This window comes from Streptopelia decaocto (genome assembly GCF_964273445.1).
Source record: "Streptopelia decaocto genome assembly, chromosome: 6".
Classification (NCBI taxonomy): domain Eukaryota; kingdom Metazoa; phylum Chordata; class Aves; order Columbiformes; family Columbidae; genus Streptopelia; species Streptopelia decaocto.
Genome location: NC_138660.1, coordinates 32482583 through 32494065, shown reverse-complemented (window position 1 = coordinate 32494065; position 11483 = coordinate 32482583). Strand labels below are relative to the sequence as shown.

Below are 11483 nucleotides of genomic sequence, written 5' to 3'. Positions count from 1 at the left end.
TCCCGCTGCTGTCGCTGTCACCGGCGGTGTGGCCCTCACCGGCGCTGACGCCGCCATCATGAGCGTGGCGCTGCGGAACGCCCAGCGGGCCGTGCCGGTGCGTCGCGCCCCGCTCCGCCGCGCCGTGTGCATCCTGCGGGCCGCCCTGGGCGCTTCCCGCTTCGACGTGGGGCTGATCTGCGCCAACAACGGGCTGATGCGGCGCCTCAACGGCGCGTACCGGCAGCGCCCGGAGCCCACCGACGTCCTCTCCTTCCCCTTCCACCGGGTGGTGGCGGGGGAGCTGCCGCGGCCGAGCTGCCGCGACGAGTACAACCTGGGGGACATCTTCCTGGGGGTGGAGTACATCCACCAGCAGTGCCGCGACACCGGGGAGGACTTCGATGGCGTCCTGGTGGTGAGCCCCGCCGCGGGCAGCGATCCCCCTGCCCGTGCGCTGCAGGGAGGGACAACCGCGGGGTGTCCCCCGGGGACAGGGTACCGGCTGCCGCTCCGCTGGCCCGGCTGGGCTAAACAAGGGGGCCGTGATCTTGCAGCGTACCCTGAAAAGATTAACTCTGTGTTTTAAAACGTATTGAACTGGCGAGTTGGGACACTGCCTGATCTTTGTCATTTTCGCATTTCCCCGCACGTTCTGGCAAAACGTGGGGTGGCATGGTACAGGGTCGTGGTCACCCCTCGCACCCCGGCTTGTGCGGGGCAGGCTTTGGCGCTGGGGCCGGCTGCGCAGGCGAGGGGCTATTGCTGGGCTTGCGTTCGTCACACATGTCGCTTGTTCTTGCCTCTTCGCGCAGGTGACGGCAGCCCACGGATTGTGCCACTTGCTTGGCTACCAGCACAACACCAAACCCGAGTGGCAACAGGTACGGCGATGCCGTGGCGCTGGGGAAGGCGTGCGGTGCCCGTGTCAGGTCGCACCCGGGTGGAAACCATCTCCCCACTGCGCACTCCCGTGGCCGGGGGGTGCTGACCGCGGCTCCTCTCCCGCAGATGTACCAGAAAGAGGTGGAGATCCTGGAGGAGCTGAACCGGCTCACCGGCGCCAGCCTCCGGCCCCTGACCGCGGGCCTGTTCTGAGGCAGCCGCGCCGGGGGCCCCGCGGCCGCCGCTTCCCTCCCGCGCACCGAGGGGCCGGGCCGCCGCCGGGGCCGCCCCGGACGTGGCGCGGCGCGGGGATGGCGGCGCCCGGCTCCGGCTGCCGCGTCCTGCTGCCGGCGCTGCTGCTGCTGGGCCTGGCCGCGCTCGCCTCCCCGCCGCCCGCCGCCGCCCAGCCGCCTCCAGCCGCCCTCCGCGCCGGCCACGCCGCCTCCTCGCTGCCCGCCGCCGCCGCCGCGCCGCGCACCAGGTGAGGAGCGGCCCCCCAACCATCGCCAGCGGGGGCCCGCTCGCCCCGGGCCGGTCCTGCCCGCCAGGGTCAGCCCCATGTGCCCCGCACAGGCGACCTGCCGTGTCCCTGAGCCATCGGCTGGTGGGCATGTAAAGGTCTTCCGTACCTGCTGCTGCTCTTTATGTCGTTTCTGTAAGATGCTGCTGTTGCTGTCTTGGGGCTTTCCTGCTGGGGACATCTGCCATTTCTCACACATGCAGCCTTTTCTGCTGTCCCTCCTGAATATGTCCTGCCTTTGCATGCAGCTCTACGTGCCTCTGCTTCATCCCCTTACAACTTCCGAGTACCACAAACTCCTGAAAGAGGAGCAGTTTCCATCCCAATAGAGGTGCTCGTGTCCCTGAGCCATTGGCTGGTGGGCACATAAAGGTCTTCCTTTCCTGCCGCTGCTCTTTGCATTGTTTCTGCCAGATGCTGCTGTCGTAGCTGTCTTGGGGCTTTCCTGCTGGGGACATCTGCCCCACAGCAGGTGACATGCAGCCTTTTCTCCTGTCGCTCCTGAACATGTCACTTGTCTTCAAACTCAACTCTGTGCTCCTCTGCTTCATCCCCTTACAGCTTCTGAGTACCACAAACTTGTGATGAAAGAGCAGTTGCCATCCAATAGAGTCGCATCACATGATTGTGGGGTAAAAAAAAAAAAAAAAAAAGAGCAAACCACAAACTTGTAAAAGGTTTAAAATCCCTGAAGTAATTATACTGCTTTGTTCTCCCCAGATACCTGTTGTATGATGTGAATCCTCCAGAAGGGTTCAACCTTCGCAGGGACGTCTACATCCGCATTGCTTCCCTTCTAAAGACCCTGCTGAAAAGTGAAAACTGGGTGTTGGTTCTGCCTCCCTGGGGACGCCTGTATCACTGGCAGAGCCCTGACATCCTTCAGGTCCGCATCCCTTGGTCTGAGTTCTTCGATGTCCCCAGCCTCAACAGGAACATCCCTGTCATTGAATATGAGCAGTTCCTTGCAGGTAGAGCATGGAATCATACAATCTACAATTGACTAGATATTTGAGGTGTTTTACTCAGAATTTTATGTGCTTTTATCCTTATACATAAAATAAAAGTTAAAGGTGGTGAGAGGAGGGGTGGGATAGGATCGTGATGAGTAACAAACCACTAGCATGAAATAAACCCAATTATTTGGCAGCTCATTTGATGTAGCACTGTCAGCCCTCAGACTTCCTAGAGACCCCAGAGAAAGCTGATGCCTCTGGCTAAAAGCAAAGATACTTCTGCATAGTTTTGGCCATAGTAACAGCCCTGTAAGGGCAGAGAGATATCCTGCAGCTCTCTGTCGAAATACAGACAAGCCACCTTTTTCTGGAGGTGGCTGAAAAATAAAGGCTGTACGGTGAGTTCTTCGGTGAACCTACTCTTTCATCACTGATGCTGCATTTACTCAAAATACTTATCCCCTGCTTTTTGTGTACCAAATAGTATATAAGAGAAAGGCTTTCCCTAAAAATGTGGAAACTGTGAAGTTGGTTCCTTAGGGTTTAATATCACATTGAGCCAAATGCCATCACATCACCAAATGCCAAAATCTGCAGCAGTGTCACACACTTTTTCAGCAAAGGTAATAAAGACCACCAAATGTCACACTTCTGCAAAGAGCTCTGGAGAGATGGTTGTCCCTTACCTTTCAGGAAAAACAAAACCAAAACCAATCATTTAGAAGCCCTGAAATTTGGGGGAAGAAGGGCTTGTACTTGTCATTTGCTTGGAGAGACTCTTTCCATAGCAGATACCTGTGTCATTGAAAACCGCTGTGCTTTTAAATTTACTTTTCTATGGTGATTCAGTTCTGTTTGGCACATTAAGTCACACATAGCTGGGTGGGAGTACAAGTTTGTCACATCCCATGACCTTTTAAGCTTTTCTGGCTCACACAGAACTTCCTTTCCTTTTTTATAGTGAAAACAAAAAGAGAATAGTGTAGTATTAGCATTTCTAGCATAATTTTAACTGCAAGTAATGTGAGTTCATATCTTTATCGTGTGGTTTTCATGCTCACAAATGCTTTGCCGTGTCTTCTGCTCAGAGTCAGGTGGGCCCTTTATTGAACAGATTTACGTCCTACAAGGCTACGCAGAAGGATGGAAAGAGGGAACATGGGAAGAAAAAATAAACGAAAGGCCATGTATTGATCAGCTCATGTACTCCAAAGACAAACATGCGTACTACAGGTAACATCTAGCAGTCCTTTCAGTTTTGTTTTGAGTTGTTTTCAGTGAGACATTGGCCTGCGCTAACGAAACAGACTCGCACGGTTGTTGTAGTGTTGTCTGAATATCTGGGTGCTTGGGGTTCAATTTTTATTAAAACCCCATCAATAATAGGAATGTACTAGAAGACCTAGTTTTAGAAAGTTGTTGTTTCATACACAAAAAAGGAGCTGCCTGATTTATTTATATATCATCTTTCTAGGGTGTACTGTTTATTTGTTTGATTATATATATGGCATTACTTTAAAATACAAACCTGTGAACCAATACTTTGTGTTCCCTTTCAGGGGATGGTTCTGGGGTTATGAGGAAACGCGAGGCCTAAATCTCTCTTGTTTGTCTGTCCAAGGATCTGCCTCAATTGTGGCTCCCATCCTTTTGAAGAACACTTCAGCACAGTGAGTTGCCTTGTATTCCTATTTGTTGTGGTATAGTGTGCTCACGGCAGGGGAACTTACAGCCTATGTCCCACTGTTGTGATACTTCATCACTGAGTTATTGTAATCCATTGAAATCATTACAAAAAGGAATTTGCACTGTAAGAAACACCTAATTGTAAGCTAGGTTAAATGCTGCAGTGCTAAAACTAAGAGGAAATAGCCTTGAGCTCCTTTGTATTCTCAGGTAGCTAAATGTCCTTGCCACCCTGTGTTTATGTTTTCTTTGCCCTTCAATGCTGGGTCAAGAGGGAAAAAACAGTGGGAAGAAGAAAAAAATCTCTGTCTATGAATACATCAGGGGAATAAATCCGTAGAAGAAAAGCAGACTGTGTAAGCTGAAGTGCAGTTTTGCCATGAGAGCAAAAACATCCCAAAATTTGACACTGATACGATTTAATTGGAAATGAGATGAAGGTTCCCCTAAACAGAGCTATGAAGATCTGTAGTACCAGCTGCTGGGAGCAGAGAAAGCAAAGTGCCATTTTTTCATAGGAATGTGTTTTATTTGCAGGAATTATACCATAATCTTTGCCAGTGACAGCAGAAAACTGGATTAAAAAAGCCATAGAGATCCCCATGTTTAGCCCTACAGTTAACTCTTCCATGGCAACTATCAAAGGTCTGGCAATGAGGAAGGTCAAGAGGAAAATTAGGATAGATGCCCAAGTATTCCTAACATGCAGACAAGGTGTGGGTCAATCTAGTTTAGTGTCTGAAAGCCAAGACTGGCTAAAATCAGATGTCTGGGGAAAAGTGTAAGAACTGGGCAGGTGTGTATAGTACCTGCCCTGAGTCCTGTCACACTCTTCAGATTTGCAGTTGTAGGGACTTTCTTAACCAAAAGTGATTTTCACATCTTTTCTATCCTCCAGTGGGCTGTGCAGCTTCCCTTTGAACCCCCGTGCACACTTAGCATCCACAAAATCTTGGGACAAGACCTAAAGGTTTTGCACCTAACTGCGCATCCCGTGAAAACCCACCTCCTCTTGTAACTCCTGCCTGCAAGTTTCATCTAATGTCCCCTAGTTCATGTAGGGCAAGAGACAGTGAACAAACAGCTCTTCCATACTCACCTCCACGCCGTGGGTGATTTTACATCTGTCTATCGTATCCCCCCTGAGTTGTTTTTCATGTGAAAGCTGTTCCATGCCTTTGGTCCTTGCTGCCTTTCACTGAACCTCTACAGTTCATCTGGATCCTGCACAGTGAGTGCGGGTGATCCTGTTACACGGTGGTACAATGACACGCTCTGTTTAATGCTCTCTTCTTTTTCTGGAAATTCCTAGTATACGAGTTCTTTTCTTTTGACCTCTGAGTATTGTCTTGGCATTTTCGTCAAACTGTCCTCATTCCTGAGCATCGATAGTTAGCACAGAGCCCTTTAGTTATCAGGTGAAGCCAGTATTTTTTTTACTCTACGCACTCCTAATTAGGTTTCATCTGCCGTTTTATTGGCCAGTCCTCAAACTTGAGTTCCTTGACAGCTGTTGGGTGAATACTGCCCAGTGTTGGCCATTAGTTGGTTCATTTTGTCTAGCTGTTCCATCACTGGACATTTCCTATGGACGCTTTGGTTTGAGACGCGTTCCCTGTAAAAAGTACTTCTGGCATGGGAGTCTTCCCAGCTCCTCCACCTAGCACACAGCTACAAAAAATTACATTAGCTGTTTCTGTTGTGACATTACTGTTTCTAAGTGCTTGTTAAGCCTTTAAGTTCCTTTTTCTTTGTATTGAAACGAAGATTTGGCATTAGATTGAAGGTCTTTATTTTTCGTTGTGCTAACTCTATTTTGACCTTCTTTATTGTCTTTTCTGTTTAACTTCATGCAGTTTTGAGCTTTTCCATTTTCTTCACTTGGACACTACTTCTGCATTTTTGGATAGTTTCGAAACTGGATGCAACTGCGGTAACTTTCCTTGGGCCATTGTTGATCCAGTTGGATGTTGAAGATGAGTGTGTTACGGCCACTGTAATCTCAGTAGCTCTGAGATTTTGGTCCATGTCTTGCTGCTTCTCAAGACAATGTCAAGTGCTGCTTCCTGCCCAGTTGATTCATGGAACTGTCTTTGATAGTGTCCGAAACTGCAGTTGCTGAGTCTCGTCCTGCTACGACACCTGCTCATCCTACCTGGGCACAGTTGAAATCTCCAGTGGCGATGGTGACTTGTGGCCTCTCTGATCTCCCACGTTGCCCTTTTGGCCAGACGATCAGTTGTGTGGTCCTGGTACTGTATTATTACTCTTCAGGTGTGATCACTTATTGGAATCTTCCTGATATATTTCAATTTTTAATCTAATTCACCTCCAAGCTTCCTGCTACACACAGTGCTGCTTCTCCACCAGCACAGTGTACTCTGTTTTCCAGATTATTTGTAGCCTTATGCGCAAGTTTCCAGCTGATTATCAGTAGTGTTAATCTGAAGTTGATTGGGTATTTGCGTCCTCTTGTTTTAGTAGAAGAAGATCCAGCATTTTCTGTGTGTTCACTTCTGCTCAGCATGCACAGAGCACAAACTAAGCCTACATCCCCTATGCTCTTGGATACTCCCAAAATCTCTCCTGCTTCTTAGAACTTGGAACAGTTACGTTTCCAGTACACAATCCTGAACTGCGTGTTTTTACGAAAAGCACAGGCTGTTTTCATGGTAGTGAAAAATTTCCGTTTTAGAATTTGTGATTAGTTGCTAACACACATTTTTGTAGTCTCTATGTGTTCCTTTGCTGTAGGACATTTTATTCCACACTTCTTGCTCCAAGGCTGAGCATCATCTCATAGGTCACTTCTCCCCTTTGAGTCACTCTCCCTGTTGACCATCTTATTTCTCCAGCATCAACTACTACGAGGACTACGTGAGAGATTGTTAATGCTTCCTTGTGTTTAACTGTCAGAAGTAAGAGTATCACGTATTAAGGAAGAGAACGGGCATACACAGTGGTACAGTTCCCTTCTCTCCCCAGCAGGCTATGGGTCACAATTTGCTTTACGCAGAACAGATTGGCAGCCTGTCCCTCATTCCCTGTGCTCCCTTTGCAAACAGATCATAGTCTGTGCTTTATCCTGGCAACTGTATAAAGAAACATCGTAATGTAAATTCTATTCCTAAGGGAACTGCACTCAGTTTTACAATTTTTAATAGGTCAGTGATGTTAGACAGAGCTGAAAACCTTCTTCATGACCACTACGGAGGGAAAGATTATTGGAATGTGAGTATTTTCCAGTTAGCTTCTCTAGACTTTCTGCTTGGTTCTGATAAAAACTCCATAACCGATGTGTGCTTCACTTTTGCCTGGGTTTTCTTTTCTTGAAAGTAACTTGTGTCGTATGTTTCAGCAGTGTATGCTTAAAGATGGTGTTCAGGCTGCTGTTGATTAACATGATGCAGGTTGTCCTGGTGTCTCGTCCCCAGAGATTCAGGGCTGCAGGGCATGACATCTAGAAGGAACCCCCCTATGCAACACATCTGCGATCAGCAGGGAACTGCCTTTGTGCCATTATAAATAACTATAGTTTGCTCTGTACACCTGTGTATTGCAGAGTCAGACAAGTATGCTGGTTGTAAATGTGCTTATGATTAAACGGTTAGCGCTCAGATGAAAAGTTAGAAATTGTCGCTTGTAGTGCTGCATGGATGTGTCAGAACTAACTGCATCCTGGAGGCTCTGTGTATGTGAAACTGTCTCCATTTAGTCATTTTTAGCCCTCCCTTTTTTCTGACTCGGCATCTGCTCTTATTCCAACAGACCCGTCGGAGTATGGTGTTTGCTAAACACCTCCGTGTAGTGGGAGATGAGTTTAGAAACAAATATCTTCAATCCACAGATGAGGCAGACAGGACTCATTACAAGGAGGACTGGACTCAGATGAAGGTAAAAGCATAACAGTCTGTTTCCCATAACAAATGTGATTTTTTGTCTGCATCCTCCTGGCCGTACGCTGCAGGGAATTTTGGAAGATACAGATGAATCTAGCTCTCCCTGCTTAAATTGAGGTGGAATGGCGTGTTCCTACTGTACCATCTTCTCCCTGTGTGAGTTCATGAGTTCATGGAGTCTGCTGAGATGTGGCTGACTGGGTCTGGGTGCCAGATTTCTGTTACCCTCATTTCACGAGAGGAAACTGGTATTTGTTCTTGGATTCAGCATCATCTTTGGGTGTAACGTTCAGCTGCAAACTGTCAGTTGTGGGTTTGGTCGAGCAGAGTTGATTTTTTTCTTACAAATATGTCGCACTCTAGTTCTTCTTGTATGATGCAGGCCGCCCAAGATGGAAATGTTGCAATAAGTGTCTCAAATACTGCCAATCCATACCATAAAATTACTTTCTTTAGCTAGATCGCTTCAGAATCCAGAGGTTATGCATTCAGGACTTTTCAGTGTGAATGAATAGTGGTGCTCTCGAGTTTTAAAGTTTACTGATCTTTCTCTCTTAGGTTAAGACGGGCACAGCTCGAGGTGGTCCATACCTTGGGGTTCATCTCAGAAGGAAAGACTTCATCTGGGGTCACAGAGAAGACGTGCCTTCCCTACAAGGAGCAGTGAAGAAAATCCGCAGCCTCTTGGAGACCCATAAACTTCAAAAAGTTTTTGTAGCCACTGATGCTGTCGAGGAGGGTAGGCAGATTATAGTCAGTTTAGGATCGATAACTTTTGGCAATGAGTGCAGCAATTACTACTTTGTTTTTATAAACGACTGGAAATTCACGTGTCTCCATAATTCAGTGGGGAGTTGAACAGGACTGAGCAGCTGTTTCCTTCCAGCTTGAATAGCTGGTATCAAACCGCTCTTTTGGTATTTCCCATAGGAGGTTTGATGGTCTCTGCAATGGGAAATTTGGAATCAAATTAGCAGCGACCTGCTCTTTATAACATAAAAATAAATTCACGTCTTCCCCTTTTTCAGAGGTTGAATTGCTGAAGAAACTGCTGCCTGAGATGGTGAGGTTTGAACCTTCTTGGGAGGAGCTGGAACTCTACAAAGATGGGGGCTTGGCTGTGATTGACCAGTGGATCTGTGCACACGCAAGGTTGCAAATTTGACTTTTCTTTGAGGAGCCAAATCTTACTGTCACAAAACTGAATATTGTTTTTGACCCAGATATAATTGCTTAAAAATAATATGTGACATGATATTATATACTTGATCTATAGATAAAATAGATGTATAATAGTATATTGTATATATATAATATATATGATAACTTCATATCATTTCAATGAACACTAACAATTATTTGCATTTTAAAAACTGGCCCTCTTTGCAAACCGATTCTGATTTTTTTCACAGGTATTTTATAGGCACCTCAGTTTCAACATTTTCCTTCCGGATCCATGAAGAGAGGGAGATCTTGGGATTTGATCCGAAAACAACTTACAACCGATTTTGTGGCGATAAAGAGAAAAACTGCGAGCAGCCAACTCACTGGAAAATCTTATATTGAAATACAGAGAAACCCAAGGACTTCAATACTGGTGAGCTCAAAAGAATAAGGAAAAACTACAGGGAAATAGCAAACTACAACTCAGTCTGCCTTCTTCTTGGTGTTTACTTGACATTTGGATTCTGGAGTACAAGCAATATTCACCTTCTTAGCCAGGCACTGATGGGAGTGAGGAAAATGAAACCAGCCTCTGATCCAGTTCTCAGCATAGTCAGGATTAGAGGACAACACTGGACACTGCAATTGACTTGAAAACCAAAATTTGTCCTGAAACTGAGTAACAAAATAAGTTGAAGCTTTCTTCAAACTTCTGAAGAAGAGAAACAGTTTAACTTTTATTACTACAAACTTAACAGAGCTGTGGTCTGTACTGCATTTCTGTATTTATTTTTCATACTGTTCAGTGTTTGCCTCTGCCCACTGCCCCTCTGATCTTGGTTTTGTAACCTGCAGATTGTGCGTAAACTCTGCCATTTCTAGGGGAAATCATCCCTTTTCAAATAGTAATTTGTGAACGTTCAAATTGATGCAACTGGTGCTCGATAAAAGGAGAGGAGGTGATATTTCTACCTGAACACCAGCTGCTTCTACTAGCAGTCTCTGTGCTGAGAGAGGTACAAAGCTGGGGCTCGCAGGGTGGTAAAAGAAAGGCTATGTTTCTTCTTATGTTTTACCTGCACAAAGGGAACTCTTTTTCCCCCATCATCCTCACAAAGGCTTATTTAGTTGGATTGCTGCAAAAGTCAGCACCCTTTTGGGGTCGCCCATCACTCAGTTCACTGACAGTGATGCTTTGCTAGGGAGCCTGCTAGAAGGCCTTTCAAGTTTTTACATCAGTTAAATGGATCTTCCCAGTAATTTAACAAATAAATTTCTGCTTTCGGTTTACGCAAGAGAGCAAACTGAGGACAATCACAGACAGCAAAGGTCATTTGGCCTCCAAATAATATGTATAAGCCGAGCAGCAGGGAGCCCTGCAGATGGGGTTGTGCTGGAATGGAGGTACAGGGGAACAGTCTGGGTCTGCACCACCAGCCAGAGGGAAAGGGCAGCTCCCGTTTGGGAAGGGTTTTGTGTGAGTACAATTCTAGCTCTTGCGGTCTCCTGCTGCGTAGAATTGGCTGCTGGGAAGTACTCTGCACCATTGGGTGCTTCAGGTGGGTCTTCTGCCCTGCAGGCCTACATGGTTCTGTTAAGCAGGAGAAACTTTTCTCAGGAGTGGACTAGGAGACAGATTTCAAAAGGTGAAGCAGATATTTTTCCTTAAAGTCTGTATTAACAGCTTACCTTGCTGTTAGTTGACCCTTCACTTGCTCTTTCCTCTTGGCCTGAGTAGGAGTATATTTAACCCTCCTGCACTGTGCAGTGGACATTTCACAGATGCTCCCAGACAATTAGGTTGTTTTCTCCCATGCAACTGCAGCAGAAGCTGTGAAGACTTCTCAGACAGCAGGAGCAGCAGCTCTCCTGTTCTTCCCAGGGGTTGATCATACCTTTGTGCAGCAGCTGAGCCTCTCTGGTGACAAAGTGGGGAGCCCAGCATTTCAGAGCAGTGCCTTTTCCCACTAAGTTAAATGTTCTTGTGTAGCCAGTGCACCATGTAAAGCGATGGTGGCATTTTACATGTAATGTATACCTCGTTAAGAAAAATAAAAAGCTTTGTAGCATTTTATGTGATGTGTCCGTTCTTCTTGCTTCTTCCTTACTCTGCGTTTTGCTGTCTCCTGGCTCCCTAGCATCGGACATAAAAGAAACTTGGATAAAACCTGCATGTGCTGTCCAGGTTTTTTTTTTATCATCTGTCCCATGAGGACATTAGCAAGGGTAGCCAGCATTACCCTTCTGGCACTGGGAGACTGCACCTGGTGCATCTCAGTGCTGACAGCTGCTGCAAAGCAGACAGAGCTGGCAACTCTCGTCCTGAGGGTCCTGGCTGCTTCAGGGCCTGACTTTTCCTCCAGCATTTCATGTGCCCAGGCGGCCAAAAAGGCC

The 11483-nt window shown here is 46.8% G+C and overlaps 2 protein-coding genes across 2 annotated transcripts; both read left to right on the top strand.

Moving 5' to 3' along the window:
• The first annotated feature begins 19 nt into the window (after positions 1–19).
• On the top strand, positions 20–1213 carry YBEY (ybeY metalloendoribonuclease). The gene is made up of 3 exons (XM_082056083.1): positions 20–397; positions 795–863; positions 991–1213. Exons 1-3 carry the CDS (start codon positions 59–61, stop codon positions 1075–1077), a joined length of 495 nt encoding a protein of 164 aa, XP_081912209.1. The 5' UTR covers positions 20–58; the 3' UTR covers positions 1078–1213.
• Positions 1161–11163, top strand: POFUT2 (protein O-fucosyltransferase 2). Its single transcript, XM_082056082.1, has 9 exons — positions 1161–1345; positions 2105–2355; positions 3429–3573; positions 3900–4010; positions 7191–7257; positions 7795–7920; positions 8484–8664; positions 8954–9077; positions 9338–11163. The coding sequence occupies exons 1-9, from the start codon at positions 1176–1178 to the stop codon at positions 9489–9491; spliced, it is 1329 nt and encodes a 442-aa protein (XP_081912208.1). The 5' UTR covers positions 1161–1175; the 3' UTR covers positions 9492–11163.
• Positions 11164–11483: the final 320 nt, after the last annotated feature.